This window comes from Salvia splendens, chromosome 2, assembly GCF_004379255.2.
Source record: "Salvia splendens isolate huo1 chromosome 2, SspV2, whole genome shotgun sequence".
NCBI lineage: Eukaryota > Viridiplantae > Streptophyta > Magnoliopsida > Lamiales > Lamiaceae > Salvia > Salvia splendens.
In genome coordinates, this window is record NC_056033.1 from 32,445,360 (window position 1) to 32,468,628 (window position 23,269).

At 36.8% G+C, this 23,269-nt stretch overlaps 4 protein-coding genes across 4 annotated transcripts; 3 read left to right on the forward strand and 1 right to left on the reverse strand.

Annotated features, from left to right (window-relative positions):
- The first annotated feature begins 983 nt into the window (after nucleotides 1–983).
- On the forward strand, nucleotides 984–3,158 carry LOC121792242 (probable tocopherol O-methyltransferase, chloroplastic). The gene is made up of 5 exons (XM_042190114.1): nucleotides 984–1,622; nucleotides 1,941–2,215; nucleotides 2,309–2,512; nucleotides 2,585–2,687; nucleotides 2,759–3,158. Exons 1-5 carry the CDS (start codon nucleotides 1,235–1,237, stop codon nucleotides 2,866–2,868), a joined length of 1,080 nt encoding a protein of 359 aa, XP_042046048.1. The 5' UTR covers nucleotides 984–1,234; the 3' UTR covers nucleotides 2,869–3,158.
- Nucleotides 3,159–4,633: 1,475 nt separating this feature from the next.
- On the forward strand, nucleotides 4,634–7,501 carry LOC121792244 (probable E3 ubiquitin-protein ligase LOG2). The gene is made up of 3 exons (XM_042190116.1): nucleotides 4,634–5,086; nucleotides 6,632–7,109; nucleotides 7,195–7,501. The coding sequence occupies exons 1-3, from the start codon at nucleotides 4,794–4,796 to the stop codon at nucleotides 7,309–7,311; spliced, it is 888 nt and encodes a 295-aa protein (XP_042046050.1). The 5' UTR covers nucleotides 4,634–4,793; the 3' UTR covers nucleotides 7,312–7,501.
- A 4,280-nt stretch (nucleotides 7,502–11,781) lies between these two features.
- LOC121792234 lies at nucleotides 11,782–14,714 on the forward strand. Its single transcript, XM_042190108.1, has 8 exons — nucleotides 11,782–11,958; nucleotides 12,392–12,826; nucleotides 13,022–13,196; nucleotides 13,462–13,750; nucleotides 13,815–13,887; nucleotides 13,975–14,065; nucleotides 14,141–14,220; nucleotides 14,318–14,714. The coding sequence occupies exons 1-8, from the start codon at nucleotides 11,884–11,886 to the stop codon at nucleotides 14,522–14,524; spliced, it is 1,425 nt and encodes a 474-aa protein (XP_042046042.1). The 5' UTR covers nucleotides 11,782–11,883; the 3' UTR covers nucleotides 14,525–14,714.
- A 58-nt stretch (nucleotides 14,715–14,772) lies between these two features.
- Nucleotides 14,773–20,651, reverse strand: LOC121792227 (dystrophia myotonica WD repeat-containing protein-like). Its single transcript, XM_042190099.1, has 11 exons — nucleotides 20,121–20,651; nucleotides 19,170–19,484; nucleotides 18,973–19,081; nucleotides 18,791–18,884; nucleotides 18,068–18,155; nucleotides 17,902–17,985; nucleotides 16,966–17,059; nucleotides 16,787–16,874; nucleotides 16,511–16,616; nucleotides 16,036–16,128; nucleotides 14,773–15,560 (listed from the first exon to the last, which is right to left on the reverse strand). Exons 1-11 carry the CDS (start codon nucleotides 20,307–20,309, stop codon nucleotides 15,177–15,179), a joined length of 1,644 nt encoding a protein of 547 aa, XP_042046033.1. The 5' UTR covers nucleotides 20,310–20,651; the 3' UTR covers nucleotides 14,773–15,176.
- Between the last annotated feature and the right edge of the window lie 2,618 nt (nucleotides 20,652–23,269).

Genomic DNA, 23,269 nt, shown 5'->3' on the forward strand with positions numbered 1-23,269 from the left:
TTAAAACTCATGTCGAACCGAATACCTAGAACATATTCAATGCTCGATTTAATTTAGTATGTGTATAAATCTTAGATTTACTTGACCATAGGTTGAAAATGTGCAATTGCGCCTCTATGAGCAAGTTGATATGCACAACACAAGGCCATTGGTTGTACTCGCAGTGACAAAGCTCGATTTCTGGTCTTAATTTGTTGTTTATGGACACATTTGTAACTGAGCTCCTATCCTATACAATAATATCTTCAGTGTAAGGTTTTGTCTATTCTATGGATGTTGTTTTGTAGCTCTATTATTTCAATCCTATATATTCAGTGTGGAATACTGAACTTTGGAACCAAATGCTTCATCATATTTGCCGAGGGAAATTTATTACTGACCAATAATTTACACATCAAATAGAGTAATATATAGCTTAAGTAAGAGGGGGATATATTGGAGGCAAGCACAAGGCGTGTCACCCTAATCTTGAATCCAGCTGCATTTATATTTTTTTTTACTCGTCACATTTTATAAAATGTTTTAAGTTAGTTCCAAATAAGATTTTTTTTATTGTCCAACTAAATACAAATACCAATAAGAAATGTGTTATTTAGTGTAGCGGAGGGAGTGCTGTTTGATTGTAATAATTTTATTCGCTGTTATGTGGGTCCGGTCTACCACATGTCAACAGATTCCCCGATTTTTTCACTCTATTCGCAAAGCCCAACATGAACTCAAGCAAGCTAAATTAACTTCCCACTTGTGTTGACAGAAATTGATTGGTGCATGAGTTACTGCAACCTGCGGAAATATGAAACTCAGAAAGTGATTGGTGTGGAAATCTGTGGAAATACGACACTCCAAATAACTTTATTGATGATATCTATTCTGAGAGCAACAAATATGGAGTAAAATACTAGTAGCATACCTAGACATGAAATTGACAGCTTACAAAAGGACTTGGCTACGTGATTGGAGTAAAACCCATGATTTATTTATTTTTATATAGAGGTGCTCCTCGTGAACGAATACCATCCTAGCAGTTTATCACCACCATCCTCTTCATCTTCATCTTCATCTTCATCTTCATCTTCATCTTCATCTTCATCTTCATCTTCATACATACACCAATATTGTTATGAGTACTCATACAGTGATACTACTAGAATAATTGTGCCGTTAGATAAAAACACAGTTATACTAACATTCTAGTTTTCAAATTGTGAATTAAAATAATCGGCGTGCGACGACCATGTACATGTTGGTGGAAGGAATCTGCATCGGCGGATGGGGCAGCCACGTATACGCCCTGGGCCACCTCGCCACGTCCTCTCCCACTCTTCCTATAAAGCCTGCCCTAGCCCTGCGCATTGGGGAAAACGCCACCAACTCCCTCTCGACACGTGGTAGACCCCGCCGGAACAACATGACCGTCAGAGCCGCATCCACGGCACCGGATGTCTTGCGGAAAGGCATCGCCGAGTTCTACGACGAATCCTCTGGTGTCTGGGAGGACATTTGGGGCGACCACATGCACCACGGCTTCTACGATCCGGCGGCCTCCGATGTCTCCATCTCCGACCACCGCGCCGCCCAGATCCGCATGATCGATCACTCCCTCGCCTTCGCCTCTCTCTCCGGTACCTCTCTCTCTCTCCATCTCCACTCACTACTGACTGACTCGCCTTTGTTTTAATCTACTAGTAATTTTTAGCTGAAATGAATGTTTGTGGTTGGTTTTTGTTGTAGTATGTTAATGATAGTAATTTCACAATCAAGTTATAGACATGATTAATAGATATTCATGAGGAATTGGTATATTCACCAACGAAAACATGGATCAAACTCGCAGCTGTAACTAATGCTTCTCTATTGTTCAAGTCTCCTAGAATTTAGGATTGTAGATCATGAGAATAATGATTATCTGATTGTATAACGTGGGATAAAAAAATTGGCAGATGAGTCGAACCAGAAACCAAAGAGTATTGTTGATGTTGGATGTGGCATAGGAGGCAGTTCTCGATATCTGGCAAGAAAATTTGGGGCTAAATGCAAAGGCATTACTCTCAGCCCTGTCCAAGCACAGAGAGCTCAACAGCTTGCTGATGCTCAAGGACTCAACGCCCAGGTTTTATTTGAAGTCGCTGACGCCTTGAACCAACCCTTCCCCGACGGCCAGTTCGATCTAGTTTGGTCCATGGAGAGTGGAGAGCACATGCCTGACAAGAAGAAGGTATTAATTGCCTCACTCCCCACATATATCCTCCTTGTATACCAACATACATATATGAAGTAGTATATGCCATTCATTTTGTGATGGTTGTAGTTTGTGAACGAGCTGGTGCGTGTGGCTGCTCCTGGCGGAACAATAATCATCGTGACATGGTGCCACAGAGACCTATCTCCTTCGGAGGAGTCTCTGCTGCCAGAGGAGAAAAACTTGCTAGACAGAATATGCCGTGCTTTTTATCTCCCAGAATGGTGCTCCACTGCTGATTATGTCAGCCTGCTCACCTCCCTATCCATGGAGGTGCTGCTTCATCTTGCTTCTCATTCCATTCAAATGGAAAATCATATCATAACAAATGTTATGGTTGTGCAGGATGTTAAGTCAGCAGACTGGTCCGACAACGTTGCTCCATTTTGGCCTGCTGTTATTAAATCAGCATTGACATGGAAAGGCATCACCTCATTGCTAACCAGTGGTAACTTGGATCTCCCTTCTCAATAACTATTCCTCACCTTTCTTCTCGACTTATCTCGTTTTTCGCCTCAGGGTGGAAGACTATAAGGGGAGCGCTCGTCATGCCATTGATGATCCAAGGATACAACAAGGGTCTCATCAAATTTGCTATCATTACTTGCAGAAAGCCAAATACGCCCTAAATCTTTCTCGTGTTATTTTAATGAAATAAGCCAATGTTGTGACACGGTGATAGATGGTTACACTACAGTGGCACTTCTTGTCATATATGAACATTTGAAGATACCATCAATTCTTAATGCTCATCCTCGTAGGCAGTGGCGAAGCTACTTGAGGGCCCGGGGGCCCATGGATCCCCCCACCAATTTCACTGTTTAGTATATTATGCATACATCTTTGTATTGTACTGATCCTTGGCACATATGGTTGCTTAATATATCTTTCCTCCATCAGGCATGGTGTTCGAATCCCATCTGTATTGGTTTTAGTATACATTTTGTTTTTTAGTTTCATAATGTTCAGTTCTAGTTTATATGTATTGTTTTTTTAGTTTCACAAAGTTTCTTTTGTTTATTTGATCCTTAGATTTTGTTCTATAAATGTGTAATTAAACATATAATATCACTAAATTTATTTTTCAAGTTATCCAATATATCACCAAAATTTTATTTTTAATGTATTTATTTATCAATTAAACCAAATTTCATCATGAAGCAATATGATGAACCGACATAATTTAGGGAAATATAGTACTTATATAGTTATGAATAGATGAAAAGGTGAAAAAATTATTTTGCACATATTATTCATCTTTCTCGTAGTCCTTACTTAGGTTGCATTAGTTTTTGACAATGACGAAATCAAAATTACCTCACAACTGAATAGTAAATTGGGCCCCCAACATTAAGATTCTAGCTTCACCACTGCTCGTATGTAAATCATATATGTAATGCAGTTTCTCTTGTAGGCTATAATCAACCAGTATTTCCTAATCCCTTCATTTTATCAGGCTAGCTCTCTCTCTCTCTCATAAAGACAGCTTCGTAACGTTAGTAAATCCGGGCGACCGGCATTTGATTATAGTTGTTTAAAGTGAAACAACTATGGTTATTTGCTGGCTGCAAGCCACAAGGTATCTGGTTCAGAAATACCAACACAAGCATTGCATCACTTTCATGGCTTCATTGTGCAGTTTTGAGGTTTATGATCTGCATTGGGCTTCAACAATGAAATGCTACCTCATTCCCGCATTAACTGTCACATTCACTTTTCTGCACTCGTTTAATAAACATGATAATAAATAGTTAAAGGTAAATAAAGTAAAGGTAAAAGCGCCATATATATTATGCGTGATTGAAAACACACGCCTGAAAATACAGATTCAAACGCACGACCGAACACATGCACGAGTGAACACACAAAGCTGTTATGCGGGACTAAAGATGCGAATCCATGACACGTTTTTCTCAAATAAGAAATAAGCCTAAGAATCATTCTAGAGACATTACATCAAAATTTAAAAATGTAAAAATATATTTCTGGAAGTATGAAAATTGCAAATAAAATTATACTCCGTTCATCCTTTAAATTTTGTCACATTTTTTCATTTTCTTCCGTCCATAAAATTTATCACATTTCAGTTTTTACCAATTTTGATAGTGGAATTAATTCTAACTCACATTTTATTATTAAATTAATTTAACTAATATATAAAAGTAGGAGTCACTCTCCACTAACTTTTTCAACTGACTTTCTATTATATTTCTTAAAACGTCAAATTGTGATAAAATTTAAAGGACGAGGGAGTACTCTTATAAAGTAAGACTAAAAATAGTTTTCTACCTAAAATTACAGTAATTCTATTTTAGGCCAATCTAGGAGTATTAAAGTAGAAAAAGTAGATAATTTGTTTTTGTCCTACTTGTCTTTACCCTGATCCCCCAACCACAATAATACACGAGAGGTGACCTCTCTTCCTTTGATTCTCCGATTTAGGAAAAAACCATAATTTTAATTCAGCTCAAACCCAAACTCTTAACCCCTCTCCTCTCTCTCTCTCTCTCTCTCTCTCTCTCTCCTCCGAATTTCTTGTTGATTAATCACCAGGATGGGCAACAGCAGTAGCAGAAGCTCCAATCCCCCGCCTCCGCACAATGTTTTCGCGCCTTCGACGCCCTATCCCCAGTACCCGGCTTTCTACCCTCATCGAGTGCCACATGCCAATTTGGCCGGTGCCCGGTATCCGATTCTTCCGCCTCAACCCGCCGTCGAGCATCAGAAGGCCGTCACCATTCGGAACGATGTCAATCTCAACAAGGAGACGTTCAGACTCGAGCCCGATGAAGCCCATTCTGGAAAGTTCCTCGTCGCCTTCTCCTTCGACGCCACGGTGGAGGGGAGGTGCTAATTCACTCTCTATTTGCTTTTCTTATCAAATTGTTGTCTGCTGAGTTTGTATTTAATCTATTGGAACTTTGATAAGAACAGTTGTACCTGTTGATGAATCGAGTGGATATAGCTTGTTTCCTGCTTTATTCGGCCTGTTAAATAGCTTGTTTAGTTTTGATTGATTTAACTGAATCAATTATGGCCTACTGAGATTTGCTTGCTTCTGTAAATTTGACTGGTCTGATTTGATTAGAATCTCCTTAAAGCTTACCTTGATTGATAAATTAGTATGTTTGGACCTCATTGCTGTTTCCTAGCTGGTATCTGCCTATCTGGTGATCTTTTATGTTAGCTAGGTTAACTCTAGATTGTTTCTTTGATGGATTGGATTTATGGAGATTAATTCGTCGTTAAAGCCCAGCCTGTGATGCTGAACTATGTATGACATTGTTTTGGTTAGAGTTTTGTGATATAAGAGTGCAGTGCCATGATTCTATAATTTTTATAATGTGTGAATGTGGTGATCACCGTTTTCTAAAAGTCTCGATGTGTTACATGCTTCTCCCCCATTTGCAGTTTTTGTATCCTTGTCAATTAGTTGGAGTGGATGGCTAATGGTAACTAATAAGGAACCATCACTTGTATATTACCTTCTTTTGTATGCAGTATGCACCTTAGCAAGTTTGGACCTCATTACTGTTTCCTAGCTGGTATTTGGTGATCTTTCATGTTAGCTAGATTAACTCTAGATTGTTTCTTTGATGGATTGCATTTATGGAGATTCATTCGTCAGTGAAGCCCGGCTGGTGACACTGAAGTGTATGTGACATTGTTTTGGTTTGAGTTTTTATAGTATATCATAGTGCAGTCCTGTGATTAAATAATTTTTTAATGTGTGAATGTGGTGATCAGCGTTTTCTAAAAGACTCGATGCATTACATGCTTTTTCCCCATTTGTAGGTTTTGTTTGTCCTTTTGATTTAGTTGGAGTGGACAGCTAATGGTAACTTTTAAGTAACCATCATCTGTGTATTATCTTCCTTTTGTATGTATGGACCTTATTTTAGCGTTTCAATACAATTCCTAATTACTGTAACTGGACATACAATTCCTATTTACTGTAATTGGACATACAATTCCTATTTACTGCAATTGGATATCTATAGTCTGACCTTTGCTTAGCTGAAACTTGTAAAAGGTTTAATAGTACTTTGAATAAAATGTGAATGATGCTTTACCTTGTTTTCTGGGACAAGTGATCAGTGAAAAGATAGGGAGATAAAGTTAGGAAACGATTGAGAGATGGGAGGAGCCATATCATCTTCCGTGATCACTAATGTAAATGTAACTACAAAGAGGTAGGAAGATCAAGGTCATTATAATTAACTTTTGCCCCCCCTGGTTTTGTTTTGGGATGGGGAGGAGCAAGGAGAGTGATCTTTTAATCCATTTCATCAAGTTCATTGTTGTTTATATTCAATAATCATGTGCAAGTATTATGCCAGTCTCTGCTGCCTCTTTTACTGCATCATGACAAAAATCTGACTTGTAATGCAGCTTAACATTAATGTTCTGCGCTAAGGTGGGTGAAGATTGTCACTTGACTCCAATGAAAGAAAGCTTGTATCAGACCATTACCGTGAAGTTTGAAAAAGGTTTGTCGCAGAAGTTTAAACAACCCTCTGGAACTGGGATAGACCTGTCAAGTTTTCAAGAGGAAGGACTGGCAAACGACACTGACTCGGGCGTGTACCCTCTAGCAATTAAGGCAGAGGCCTCATCGGGTGGAGACACGGATAGCAGGTCCACAAACTCCCAGATCACTCTGGCCCTGTTCGAGAAGGACAGAGAAGAATATAAGGTTAAAGTTGCCAAACAAATATTATGGGTGAATGGCATGAGGTATGAATTGCAGGAGATATTCGGGATTGGAAATTCACTCGAGCATGAATTCGATGAGAATGACCCTGGAAAAGAATGTGTGGTATGTCTTTCAGAACCGCGAGACACCACTGTCCTTCCATGTCGACATATGGTAACCTCCCTCTCCTTGATTTCTACGAATAAGGCTGGCTATTGTTAGCAACTTTTTGAGTAATAAGATTGTGTGATTGATGCAGTGCATGTGCGGGGAGTGTGCGAAAGTTTTGAGGTTTCAAACAAACAGATGTCCAATATGCCGGCAGCCGATTGAGCGCCTCTTGGAGATCAAGGTGAGCAATGGGAGTGATGAATGAAGAAAATCCAACTTTCACTGCATATAGAGTATCTGGTGAACCTCCTCTATTGTAAAGAGATAGGTCTTGGTCTTGGCTTCCATCCTAAATATTCAGTTTGTTTAGTTGGATACCATCGTGATTTTTGTCCTCATTTTGTAAATTTGATGCGACTTATTTCAATAAGCCTCCATCTTTTGATTTGTACTAACATATTTAACACCCTCTGTTTCTAGCTGCTGAATTTGTACCACAAATTCAAGCTTAAATAGGTGATGAAAATATTAGACAATAAAGAAAAGAAAGTATATATAATTACTTTAATTAAACATCTGATCGGCAACTTTCATTCTAATTAACAGTAACATGTATGGAAAGTAAATTGATTTAAATATTTAATCGTAGTAGTAAGATTTATTTCAAAAGACAGAAATCTAAAAACTAAACGGAAAACCATAATTTACTATTTTGCAGACATATGATTGATGAAGGCTGTTTATGGATCACGACAGAACATATGGACAGAGCCCAAATAAAGTAAGCAAATCTCGTTTGTCTTTCTTTTACATTTTTATATATCAACAAATATTCAGTGTTCAAATTATTAAAGTGTATAAGCTTTATCACTATACCAGAAAAATGCATTCTTGAATTTTAACTTCAAAATTTAGAAAATACAATTTCTAAAAAGAAATATTGTTGTATCAGATGAATTCATAGCCACAAGACTAGCAAAGAATATATGATGGGCATGCCATTCACTAATCTTCAACTCAAAGTTAGTTGACATTACTATTATCACATTTTGGGATCATTATACATTGATAGAGACTAGCAGTTTATATATTGCCTAAAACCAATGTTAGTCTAACTCAAATAATTTAAAAGCAAAGAATAAAATAAATTAAAATTGAGTCGGTTTCATGATTGCACAAAAGTTAAAGAGGCCATTTAAGTGCTTATTAGTATTACACTTGAGTCAGCACACACGATTTTTTAGTAATAATTAAGTTTGATTTTATTGGTGTTGCTTCCGATCAAGTTACAGAAGATTAGATTAGATTAGATTTTGAAACCAGAGACTTATTAAATGATCTAATCCATTATTTGAATTATAAAAAAAAAGAATAAAACGAGCATGTGATCTAATGTCCTCCATTTATTTGTGCTGAATATATGTTTTTCAATGTATCATGAGTAATTAGGGGTTAGGATAAGATCCATACAAAGATCCAAAATGAAATATTCATCTTGATTATAAATTAGGCTGTTTCAATGTTTAATTCGGGTAGGTGGAGAGGATTAAGTTGAAGAGCGTTTGACATATGTGTAAGTAATGATTATCCACATAATTATTGGTACTAAAATCATCTGCATATTTTCTTCTTAGAAAAAAGAAGTCAGATGATATTGTAATTGGCCTTTGTAAGTTTGAAAAGGCACATTTTATGTTCCGCTTATAATCCCTTTTTATGTTCCCAACCCAACTGATACAAAGAAGAGACTCAAATCCAAATAGGGATTAAGCGAATTCTGTTCATTTATAGTAATTCAATTGTTAGATTATGCACATGTCATATAAATTGTCAACTTTAATTTGGTGGAGCACGCCTTGTGGACTTGTGGTTCTAATTCAACCTATCACCCCCTAATTAATGAAACAGTAAATTAATCAAATAAATTATAAAATACAGCCTCTGAATTATTTTTAAACCATTTTTAAAATTATGAAGTTTAAATTTTTGTCTTAACTATCATAAGTGATTTTCTTTTAAAATTATACTCCATTCATCCCCCTTCATCTCTAAAAAGTATAAATAATTAGTTCAATATGAGTTTAATTAATATATAATTAGTAAAATAAGATAGAGACTTCCATTACACTTTTTTCTTATTTCCTTTTTCCATTTACCTAACAATTAGTATGTGATATACTACTATCTTTATTATTCCGCAATCAGAATTTATATTGTGTACATCATACATTTCATGCTGTCGTTAGAGCATAAATAACGCGGCTGGCCGGGCCGCAATTCGCGAGTCCCGGCCCGTCCCGCGCGTTAGACGGAGGCAAGCCGCGGCTCAGGCCGGTCCCGGGGCCGCATTCCCGGCCTGGAGCCCGTCCCGCGGTCCGGCCTGGGACGGCGTTAATCGCGCGCCGTGCCGCACCGGCGAGTCCCTGCCCAGCGTTACACGGGTCTCGGGCCGGGCCGCAACGCCAATATTTTTTTATTTTTATTTTTATTTTGTGTCTATAAATACGAGCATTCCATTTGTGCATCAATCTTACGTGCATTCCATTTCAATCTCTATTATACACTTTGAATCGGCATCAATGGATTGGTTCAACAGCGATGAACGTGAGATGGAGGAGTTCGTTAACTCGAACAATTGGTACATACCGGGGTCGCAACCATCGCAGTCGACGCCTAGTCCGGGAGTCGGTAGCAACGTCGACATAACCTCGCCGGTCAACACGGAAGAGTTCGAATTCAGTGAGATGGAGCCCGCACAAGAGCGGGGCAAGGAGAAGGTCAGCGAGGAGGATGGGCCGAAGAAGTACACTCCGCATGAGACAATGTGGCTTGCGAGGAACTACATCGACGTGGCCGAGGATCCTATCATCGACAACTAGCAGACTGGCAAGGCTTTCTAGGAGTGAATTGCTCAGAAGTATAACGCTGATCGAGCGTAGCTACGTGAAGCTGCGCAAGCATTGGGGTCGGGTCCAGGCGGATATGAGCAAGTGGAACGGAAAGTGGGCCAACGTAGTTCGGATGTGGCCGAGCGGGCACAGCGAGGCGGACCTCGTCGAGAAGGCGAAGGATGCGTTCTTCACTGATGGGAAGAAGGCCTTCAAGTACTACGAGGTTTGGAAGCTTGTCGAGAAGAGCCCGAAGTTCACCAGCGGTGCCGAGCCGGCGGCAACTGGGGCGGCGAAGAGAACCAAAGTTTCTGCCTCCGGAAACTACTCTTCGAGCGAAGGAGGTCCGGCAATCGACCTCAACGTGACGGACGACGACGTCTTCGTCTCCTCTCCTAGCATTCAGAGCCGCCCGATGAGAACAAAGGCGGTCAAGAGGAAAGCAAAGGGGAAGGCAACTGCGAGCAACTCCGCTATGGCGTCGACCAATCTGTCTCTGGATAAGATGTCCGACACTTTGGCGGAGATGAATATTACATGGCGGATGAGCCAGCTGACGGAGTTGACATCGAGGGATACATCGAAGATATCGGACGAGGAGCTCGAGTTGCACCGTGAGATGATCGCCTACCTTCGCGCCCAAACGAAGAAGTAGTAGTCGTGGTCCGGGTTTCTTGTATTTTAAATATGCTTCGTCTAGTAATGTAATGTTAATTTCTAATGAACAATGCATTTTCCCGGTTTTAATTGTTCAACGAATTGCGTTTACGAGTTAAATATGTTGAAGTTGTGAATAGTGTCATTTATTAGTTGCGGCCTGAGTTACGGCCTGCAGGGTTAGAGGCTTTTGGGGCCGGGCCGCAACTATAAAGGAATGATGACGTGGAGGGGACTTGGGGCCGGAACTGGGGACGGGGTTATTCATTCTCTTAGAAAGCACAATGGCTAAGTAATCATTGGAAATTGACTCTGACTTTGATTGCAATTGCATACATCAAAACAAGTTGGATCAATTATCCCAACTTGACATCTAATTGATTTTTAGTCGGCTACTTGTTGAATCGAGCATGGCTAACCGATTAATTGTCGAAAAATGGGTAGGAAAATTTCTCAATAAGTAGTAGTAGGAAAATAGTATAATAGTCATTGAGAAATTGAATTAAAAAAAAGCAGGAACACTAACTTGACATTAAGGTATAATATAACTTATTTGCGTGATAGGTGATTATGATGTCTTAATTGGATTAACTATGTATTGATTAAGATAACCAATGTATATATACAATGTAGTGGATCACAGCTGACTAACCCTTTAAAAGTGAGCACATATTATAGTTCTATAACCTCAAATAATGCTAACTTTGTACTGTATTTTTCTATGCCTCCATCAAATGTAGGTGAAATGCATAACCCCAATTTCAACTCCCCCATATAAAAAGGCCGTTGACAACTTTATTAATATTATAAACTTTACACTAGGAAAAAAAATAATCCTATAATTATTATTGTGCGGCATTTAAGTGGCTGGAATTGAAACTAGAGATTCCATAGTCCATAGTTTCAATCTAAACAATTATACATTGATGGAGTCTTCTCCCACAAATTTAATTGAAAATAGATTTGAGAAACAGTTGTAAACATATTGTATTTATAATTTATGTGGATAATCTAGGACAAAATGAAGACAGACAAATTTTGATAGAGGCATATACCAAAAAAAAGGAAAGATTATTATTATAGTGAAATCAAAATTAACAGCTGCTGCTGCAGAACTGAGGAACCTTATCGACATGTCGCTTGTCACATATTAAGGTTTCAGTTACTAACACGCGTTCTACTACTTTTAGTTGCAGCTCTCTCTCTCTCTCTCTCTCTCTCTCTCTCCTCCTTGTTTTCAGGTACTTATTTCTTTCTGTTGTGTAGTTGGAAGAATAACTTTATTCTCAATCATGGAGTCTGCCAAAGAAATTAAAGAAGGCTGCTCTAATTTATCACCCCCTCACCCTCTACTCCTAAACCCAAAGGTATCTTTTTTTTTCTGAAAGAATTTATGTTTTTCTTTATCTGCAAATGTAATCATGGCATTTCTCTCTTTCTGGTCTGATTTTGCTTGTATTATTGAATTCCAGTATTGATGCAGTGCAAAGATTGTAACTTTAAACCAATTCATCAACTGTAATACTGAATTCAACTCTTGGAGCTCGTTCAAAAAAAAGTCGAATAACGAGCTTTAGATTCTTGAAAATATTCGCTAAACAAGAATTGAAAAGTAATGTGTATTGATGTATTTTGTGATTGGACTCTGTTCTTGGTTGGGATGATATTGATTATGAAATTACTTCTCTAAATGTTGGTACAAGAAAATTCGTGAAAGATTAGTGTTGTCTTTGAGTTCGTTTCTCTTTGTTATCTTCACATCATTAAAAACTGATTTGAGTTTATCATTATTGGTAATAGGTTGGAGAATGGAGTGAAATAGTGATTGAGGAGGCTGTAATCAGGGAGCAGAATGAGGACTCTGTGTCTGTGGCAATAAACATGCCCCCTTCCCCAATTCCTACTCCCAAAAGAGTTAACTTCTCCCCCTTACCTAGTCCTAATAGACTCAAGCTTAATGGATCTCCATCTCCTTCAACCAAACCAAAATCCTCCATCAAAAATCTTCTTCCTAGACTCAGCTTCAAATTCCGGAATACAAACTCAGATATTGAAAAGGCTGCTATCATAGCACTGCAAGTTTCCCCTGAGATGCCTTCGACTTCGATTCCTAGGACTTTCTCTCTTTCCAAGCTTTTTACACCAAAGATGGATAGGACATCATCTCTACCAACTTCTCCTATTCTCCACTCAAATCCCGAGTCTGCGCATGGAGGATTTACCGGTGTTGCAGCTGTGAGTACTTCTTCTCTTTACAGTTTCATTTGTAAAAATAATAGGAACACTTGGTCCTTTTTCATCTCTAGTCTCAATTGTCATACTATTACTACCTTGGTGAAATCGAATAATTCCATCTGTTGGATGGGAACAATATTCATCAAATTTCGACCTCATTTCTCAATGGATCTTACAGATATAGTCATTATGCAGAAAGGCGGGTGCCAGCTACCAATGCATCGCTCACGCTCTGTACCTGTTTTAAACAAAGAGGGAAGTATAAAACAGATTGACTCTTTGGGCAGTGTATATCGTGTGGTGCCTACTGCTCCAAGGGTTACCGAACAGACTTCTGCAGCATCTCCACCTGTTGGAACAATTGGTGCAGGTACATATATCATGCCAAATGACTCCATCTTAAGCTAATTAACCATCTACTTGTTTTTCCCTTCTAGTTTTAAGTCTTACAGCTTAGTAGTGTGGTTGCCTGTTGCTCTTAGACTTTAAATTTGTTTACTTTTGGTCTGTGAACTACTTCGTTGAAAGTTAAAGCGACTTTGGGACGAAAGTTCTAGTCCGACCATGCTTATTGATCTTACTTTTTCATACTTGTGATTCCAAACACATTGACTTATCTGAGTAATCGTGTTCAGATGAGAAGAATGATTATGCTGAGGACATCCCTCAGGAAGAGGCTGTGTGTAGAATCTGCTTTGTTGAGCTGGGTGAGGGCTCAGACACACTGAAGATGGAATGCAGCTGTAAAGGTGAACTTGCTCTAGCCCACCAGGAATGTGCTATTAAATGGTTTAGCATAAAAGGGAACAAGACTTGTGATATCTGCAAGCAAGAGGTCAAAAATTTATCTGTCACGCTCTTACGCATTCAGACCAATCAAACTCGAGGGTATGGAACTCGACCACCTGAAATAACTCGATACAGGCAAGTATTATGAGTTTCAAGAGCGGAAATAATTAAGAGAACTAACAATTGCAACCATATATAGGGTGTGGCAGGATGTTCCGGTTCTTGTGATTGTCAGCATGCTTGCATATTTTTGTTTTCTAGAGCAACTTTTGGTGAGTGATGAGTATAATTTATTCTTATATGTAGGTTGTGTATTCGTTACAAATGTAGGTCAAGATTCTACATTTTTTCACACGCAGGTCAAGAAAATGGGATCAAGTGCAATTGCCATATCGTTGCCCTTTTCGTGTATATTAGGTCTCCTCGCATCAATGACCTCGACTACCATGGGTATGCCATTTTACTAGTCAAAATTAAGCAACTTCTCTTTTCAACTCATTCTTTTGTTTTGCTGTCTTTGGGTAGTGAGGAGGAAATATGCTTGGCTGTATGCTACGATTCAGTTTACAATGGTGGTTATTTTCGCGCATATCTTTTACTCAGTGGTAAGTACATTCACCTACACAATGTGTTAGATGACTCTGCTAACTGCATTCCTCCATTGACCTTGAAGATGTTAATATAATCTTTTTGTTTATACAGCTTCATGTGCAAGCAGTTCTCTCTGTTCTGCTTGCGACGTTTGCTGGTTTTGGAGGTGCTATGTGTGGCACTTCCATCCTTTTCGAGATACTCAAGTGGAGAAGAACATGGAGCAATTGGCCGGCTTCCCAACACGATGCTGCTCAAGCTTCAGAGACTACTGATGCACCCCCAAACAGGGTTGATGGAAATGGTCAACACAACTGACACGCAGTTGCTCTCATATCCTTGTAAATATTATACCTTTGGTATTCACCATCATTGGTTATTTTCCTTTTATCTTGGTTAAGAGTTGTCAAAGCAAATGTATAGATTTGGATATTAGGTGGAGACATGATTCAATTTGTTGATCTAAGAAACATATATAGTATATATAGCAAGTGATCATATTTCAATATTTCCATTATGCTTTGACAAGATACGCAATAAAGAAAAGAAAATGGCAAGCTGAGTCATGATGCATAAACTGTGATGAAAAAGAAAACATTCATAACAAATTAGCGTAGTGGCCAATCAAAGAAATGATAGCAATTGACCGACCAGCTATATCGTGTGGCAAAATTGGCCATGCAAAACAAAAAAAAAAAACAGGAGAGAAATTTCCAAGGGCGCAACTTGAATTATTTTCATGGCTCTCTCCTACTTACAAACTTGGCTGCGCTTTTCTATCTCAACAATATCATGGCCGACTCCAAAAGCCCTCTCTGCCTATACATTGCTCTTCTCAGTTAATCTTACAGCAAATGAATTTTTATCATATGCTTTCTCATTTCAGTGAAATAAAAAACTGTGCAAATGGCAAAAGCAGCATCATCTTTTCCGGCGAAAGCTTTATGCACAACACAATCTCAATCTTGAATCATTGTCTGCCTCCCTTCCCAGCTATTGCCGCTTTTTCTTTCAAGCTTGTGCTCATGAAGGTATCCGAGTTGGTTGATTGGGTTTCGGCAGAGCCTGGCCTCATCCAGATTTTTATGTGACCCTCACGGCATACTGTTAGGACGGATTTTTGAGTGAATAGCAAACCAGAGAGAGGCTCTGTGTGGACACGATGAGCTACCAGTGGGGAGAGCTTCGGAACATCTCGCATGCTTGGAGATGGTTGCAAGGTTCCCACAGGGCAAGCACTGTCCCAGTGAGACGACTGGCTTCCCGTACTGAAAGTTGGAGACCCACCGGGGGCACGGCGAACTGGCACTACAAGCTCATCCATTTCTAGATCCCATAAGAGCAATTGTGTGTCCTGCAGGAATGTTGACTTCATTTCAGTAGACATCAATCAGTCTATCAACTGGTTATTAATTATTTTTCTTACTCAAAATCTTGGTGCTCACTTTAATTGAAATGTTAATAAACTAAAGAATGATAATCCGTTCCATTCTCATTCCATTGACATTATGAAATGTCATGCTAGAGTGATTTCCATCACCATTACATTTTTAAATTCATATCAATCAATAGAATCATTTCATTAAGTGTTCACAGAGCCAGAGGGCAGAGATGCGGCTACTAAGTTGAGAAAATCTATGAGCTTTTCCCTGGGGTATGGTACATTAAAGTTCCAATATGTGAATGGAATGTCTGGGCTACAACGTATAAGTTGTTAGGTGTTGAATTTCAAAAGAAACCAAAAATCTAAGACTGCCAGAAGATAAATTATCACGACTCAGTTTCATAGAACCAAATTTATCAAATAGATAAATATACTGTTTAGATACCTGACCAACAGAACCAAACCGATAGACTATGTTTTCCCCAACACCATCTGAATTTGGAGCAAGCCAATATGAATCAAATGCTACTCCACTAACCTGCCAAAGTTTTGAGCATGAAATAAAAGAATCACCCACGGCAACATGATAAACTAAAAATCAATACTATTTCAGGGCTATTTCGGTGAAATAATGTATTTTTTTCATTGACAAATGAACAAAAATTTGAAGGCACCGTCACTATGGACTCAAACCCGAGACGTTTGGCATCAGGAATTAACCACTCACCACTAGGCCAACACACACAAAGAGCATAATGTATTTATGTTCATGTAAGAACATGTTAATGCCCAGTTTCCAAGTATCAAAATCAACAGATATAATGATATTACCCACAGAAACAACTGTACTAAATTCTTGCTAGTAATATCAAGGAATTCTTCTCAATCATAACAATTTATTCAATAACATTGAAACTCACCCATGAGTTGTGTCCTTCTCCCCATGCTACAATCTTTCGATCCTCCATACTCCAAACTTGCACAAGGTCATCCTCGCCTCCAGTCAAAATGTATTTTCCATCCATGCTGTTGTTTGACTAGACATTAGCTAACTTCATATAACACTGACACAAACTAATTTAATTCTGGAGACTCTGACTTCAATGATAATGATAAAGCAAAATAACGCAACTTTGGAACTGAATTAAGTAGCACATCTCCCAACCCAGCAATAAAAGACAAGAAAGTAAACACACCTCCAAGCACAACATAAAAGAGCTCCGTAATAACTTTTTCCACCACATATAAGCTGTTCGGTTTTATAGTCAAAGACTCGCAAGTAACCTGTAACCAAAAATTGCTATCATCCAAATAAACAGAGATGGAAAAACAGGGGCAACATGAAAATGGAAAAGATAATGGAATATGACAATACCATCCCTCCCTACGGTGGCTATATAAGCACCATCAGCTGAGAAGGCAATTCCATTTACTGAACCTTGACAAATATGCCACCTAGCAACTGGGTTCTGCAAATAATTGAATGAGATTAGATAAAAGAAATTTAGAATGTGGATGTTTAACAAGAGCATACAAGGAAAAAAATTAACAGTTAAAATGTAACAAAACTGTGGCAAGTCCATGCATAGCAATTGCTTCCAATTCCATGAGATAAATCTCCATTGGTAGTCAAAGAATTTCGTTATGATATGAAATAAAGAGCTTGTTCGTCTAAAGCTATAGTCTTAAATCATAAAGTCAACATGCTAGCAGACTTAAAATCCTCACTGGCCCTTTACACAAGTACTATTTCCCCTTCCAGTTACTGACGTTTCACTGATCACCTGATGATATGCAACACAACAGCAATACTTTAATCAAGAAAACGATGTCGGAAAGAAAGTATGCTGCATAAACTATGAATTGATATTTTTTGTCAATATAGATGTGGATAAAATGCCAGAACTCCTAAAGGTGACAGACAAAAATGATAATGTAAGCATGCAGACAATGAAAGAATGGCATTTCATAAAATTTAAATGACATCATTACAGACATCCATCAGTGCTTGATGGTTCACTGCTTATAACAAGCGTCACGGACCAAATATATGAAACCGAAGCAAAAGACCAATATATGAAGGAAGTTAGAGACCAACTACCTTGCAGGATAACGAAATTATGAATTTTATCTACCTATAGTTCACACACCAAAATTCTAATCTTCTCAATATAGTTGAGACTAACAAATCTGGTCAATTTAACAAAATATTTGGTCCAAAAACCATAAAGTTCACGACAAATAGCACTAGATCACCTCCCCCCCCCGGAGATATTCAACAACTAAAAAAGGACATAAAAATTGTGAATACCTTACTATACCGGGCATGTGATACAGAAAATTGAGTCTGATCCTTGATTACAGGAAACGAAGGATCACCAGAGCCATCTTTGTTCTAAAAAGTAGATGAGGGCATATCAGTAAAACAACAGAATTGCAAATATTCAATTTCATTCAAAATAAAGTCCAAAACTTGCCTTTTCATATGCATACATATTTCCATCTGCATGAGATACCACAAATGAGCCATCTCCATTGGGGATCCACGCAATACAAGTACAGCGACTGTTAAAAGAAAATAAAGCAATTGATGAAACAAATTTACAGATCTGAATTCTGTAGTCAGTAGATAGGGAGTTTTAATGGGCTGATGGGCATCGTTAATTTGTTAAATTAGTTGAACTTGGAACAGACTATACCGCTTACTAATGGTAGTAATATATATGAAGCATTGCAAACAAAAGGCAACCGGACTGGTCTATTAAGTAATAAACATAACTTTCTCTCTCTCTCTCAAGATAGACTTTTCTTGCAAGTTGATAAGTTTCAATGCCCTTTTCTAATCCTTTTCTTATTAGAAATTTAGAATCCTATTTTTCACACATTCCAAGGACTGCAAAGGAAATTTTCATTCACAATGTCAGGTTTGACAAATATGCAGACAATACTTTTCAGTAAATCATGGAGTATAAAGCTTCAAAGAATTTAGCTGCTTTAAGAACCACCACGGATTACATGATAAGCAAGATTGTGTAATTGGAAACTAAATAAATGATCGAAGCAATAATCTTAATAAATCAAGTAGAACACCATTATATGATTAAAGAAACAAGAAATTACATGAAAGATAAGACACAAGTACATCAACGGCAAAACAAAATGAAAGGAAAGGAAAGGAAAGAGAAAAGTCAGTTCCTTGCCTATTATTAATAGAACCATCTTTATTATAGTGTTGGGCCCCCACAAGCTTCTTCCCAACGTCTTGTAATTGTTGTCTAAGAGACACAGAATAAACTACAAAAAACAAAAGCATAACATACTGAATAAAAAATGTAAGATATAAATACTAGTTCTAATTAACATTCTGAGAATAAAGGCATACCATCTCCAGAGTTTAAACCAATAAGCAAATCATGCCCATCTTTAGCATCAGGATCATATGCGTGGCAAACAGGATTTGAATTACTAAAATGTATAGACTTTATAGGATCCTATGCAGCACAAAAAACCTCTTGATATCAATTCATTTAGAAACGACTAAATGAGAATGAAAGGTTAAGTGCAGAAAACCAGATGTACCTTATCTTGAGAATTTAAGTCGCTGACAAAAATTGCATCCCCAACATTGAACACCAAGTAAGTCCCTTTTCCATCAAAGTTGGGATTACCAACCACATTATTCGAACTTGAAGCCCCTAATGATCCTATTCTGGTACTGCTGCCACCCACAGGCTTGCTTCCACCATTCCCTCCTACAAAACTAAGTGCCCGACTCCCATTACCACCACCTAAGAACCTAGCTGCTGCAGACCTCACACCACTGCTTACACCTAAAGCAGATGATGACTGTGATTGTGCCTGCATTGGCCTTTCCTTGAGATGAGCTAGAGTCACCTGATCACAAATTAATGAAATCACACTATGATCAATAAAAACTTTACAATGAATACCACTCTGCTCTCCAAAGGAAAAATAACACATTCCCGATGTTTAACTGAATGAAGATTGAAGTAGATACCAGATGCCGTAACAATTTTTAATTCTAAACTAGCTTCAGAAAGAAGGCCTGAATCACCAAAAGGCAATTAACAAAACGTTGTATCTTCTTCATATAGTGACCATACCCATTACAGTTACACAAGTCACAGATCTATATACTGGTTACCACTAGTTTTTATCAACACAAAGTCAAATACCTTAACGGTCAAAAGATATCTATAGCATGTCACAGTACATCTCAAAAACCAAAGAAGGTATTGAAAAAACAATTTCCACGCATGATTCAACTACCTACCCGCACATTGTCAAATAAACTATTGAAAACTTCAACTTTTAACCTCAATCACGGGAAAATCAACAGAACCAGACTGACCAAACCAAAACCCAACTCTTCGAAATTCACAATTAACAAAATCATTGCCGCCCGAACGATGCAAAACTCGAAGAAGCCCCTTATACAAGAAATTTATGAAAAAAATTGGGGAAAAATAAGCCCTAAAATTAAATTAGAGAAAATGAAAATTGAGGTACCTGAGTGACTGTTTTACCATGGGCGTAGTGAAGTATACCGGCGGGATGAGTCTTCTCATACTGGAGCTTATATTTACCTTCTGGCGTCTTGAAATAGGTCTTCAAACCAGGGCCGGGCGCGTTGTTCCCAGACGCGGACGCCGCCGACGAGGACATCATATTGTTACTCGCCCCACTGTTGTTCATCATCTCTATTCTCCTCACCCACTAATAAATCTCGGAATAGCGATGATAAGTCAAAATTTGAACGAGATCATGAACTCAAAAAAGGGTACATCTATTCTTTACCCTTTTTCTAAGAGTAATTAATTAAAAAAATAAAAACAAAAACAAAAGAGAGCTGGGTTTTCTGGGTTGTGCGTATTGTATTCTGCCTGTATGTATGTATCAAGGGTTTTTCAACCCCTTTTTTTTGTTCTTTTGCCTCTTTAATTTCTCTGGCCTCGTTGAGTTGAGAGAGAGAGAGAGAGAGAGAGAGAGAGAGAGAGAGTTTGAGAGTGAGAGAGTGAGTTTACCGAAAGGAATGCTCTGAGATTGAGATTTGATTTTATTAATAATGTATTGACTTTTTTTAAGAGTTGGAAACTAGGGAATGCACTTTTCTCTTTGCCATCTAAAACATCTGAATTTTGTAATTTCATAATTGATGAGATGTTGGTAGGCTAGAGTTATTCAATAATCAATACTATGTTTATTTATTTATTAGTGATTTAGCGATAATATAATATCGTTTCACATATAAATTGTCAGATTATATTAGATTAGACGAGTTTAATGTATGAAAGTTTGGACATTGTAGATCATATTTTTTGGGCCTTCGAGAATTCAAAAAATTCAGAAACGACAATAAGATGTGGATGATGAAGAAACCATGGATCATGCCGTCCACCGAAATTAAATTAGATGTGAGGTGACATGGGAATTATTATTGTTTTAGTAGGCAAGTACTAAAATTTATTAACATACTAGTAATTAATATTCACTCTCGTACAATGTGTAATTAAGACTAATTTAACATTATTTTATCATTATATAAATTTAAAATATAATAAATGAAGTACTTAATAAGAATTTGTGTAACATAAAAGATACGACTAAATCATTTTTCTAAAAAACACACGCATAAATTACTTATAACACGATTATAAATCTACTTCTACAAGAAGAACATTCACATGTTAAGTGTAACACGGAGTATTTAAAAATTTAAATTTTAATGAGAAATTGATAAAGTAAAAAAATGGATAAAGTATAAGAGAATAGAAAAGGTAAATAACAATGAGAGACAACTTTTCTATTTTTGGAATGAGACTATTTTTTATAGATATCAAAAAAATATGATTAATTATTTTATTGTATAAATAATTATATCTATGGGTGTGCATAACAACGAGTCAACAAATTAAGTATACCACAATAAATTAGATTTACAAAATACCAATAAAATGATAAAATATACAAGTATAAATTATATTTATCATAATTATTGTTTTATCGCATGCAAATTTTTTTAATAAAGGATTACAAAACATTATAATAAAGTATAAGAGAGAAAGAGAGAGTAAATTAAAAGTGATAACAAAAATGACTCAACTATTTTGAATTAAGCCGAAAATGAATATATAACTCAATTACCTTGGGACGGGTAGAGTATAATTTAATTAGTTAGTGTATATTAAGATTTCAGTATTCTAAAATGTTGTTTTTAATTCATTATATAATTATCATCATTATATTATTTTGATCATGTATTTATAATCTTTTTAATGAATCACATAATTTTTTAAATATTTTATAAATATTATTGTTATTACCTTTTAATTTAAAATACAAAACTTAAAATAAATTCATGCCAACAAATATTTTATCAATAGCGCACAATATATGATTAAACAAATCACATTAAATATATAAATAAATTAGATCATAGATTTTAAAACTTATTTGAGAAGTCAACTTCTCTATATTCTACTAGTACTAGATAATTGACTCGCTTTCATTTTACCACGAATCAATCTTAACTAATATCTAGATGATCCGAATTGGTTTTTGGTTTCTTACCATACTACTTCGACAAACTCAAAATAAAATGAAATAAAACAAGAACAATAAAATATTATGTGAAAAGTAATATGGAGTAGTATTTATTTTTTATAGATAATTTGTGTTACATTTTAAACTTACAAAGGCAGTTTAAGAAAAAAACGGAAATTAGTTTAAGAAAGCCCATTCATATGGTAATTGGATCAAATTTAGGCCTAATATTATGGCTCACTATGCTAATACAAGAATGAATTGCTAAATTCAATCATTTACTTCTCTCCTCATTCAGAAATGTCCCTGAAGAATTATTAGATGCTTTTATTGTATACTATACTACTATTAGTTAATGCAAGGGAAAGAGTTTAGATTGCCTGAAGAATTATGACTTGACTTAGTTTCATAAATTACAAATATTTATTGATGTCACTTGCTAAGTCCCTCTTTCATATGTGAAAGTGGTGGTAAGCATGATCTAGGGCCTAAGACCAATACATGACACCTAAAATGAAGTAGGTAGTTAGCTTAATGGTACTCCAAAATCAATTAATTTTTTTTATTTTTAAGTAAAATATGTATTTTTAGGTTTATATTGAAACAAACTTAAATAATTTCAAATTTTGTGAATAAAAAATGTACTTATATAGAAAATATTCTTTTAAGTTTAAGCTTAATGTAAATAATTAAGAGTAAAGTCACTATTTATTTAATGTGAGATTTACATAAAAAAAAATTGAAGTAAAATCCAAATGGTTAGAGATGGTGTATTATACATAGTTAATCCAAATGGTTAGAGATGCTTTATACATAGTTAGAAAACAGTTAATTTGCCTATATAAATTGTGAATGGAAACAGGAGGCATTCGGCAACTTATTTCGTTTGAAAAAAACATAGTGCCAATGTGATGATATATGTATGGACCCATTTGGCAGAATGCTTGAAATGTTGGAAATCCGATGCAAAAAATCATATAGTAGTAAGTATATTTTAGCATGACATGTTTTATCATCCGCACCAAGCAACCGTGTTAGATGCCTCCACATTTTCACAACATATCTTCCCACCTTAAAGCGTCGATTCATTCACCTCACCTAACTCACCACCCCCA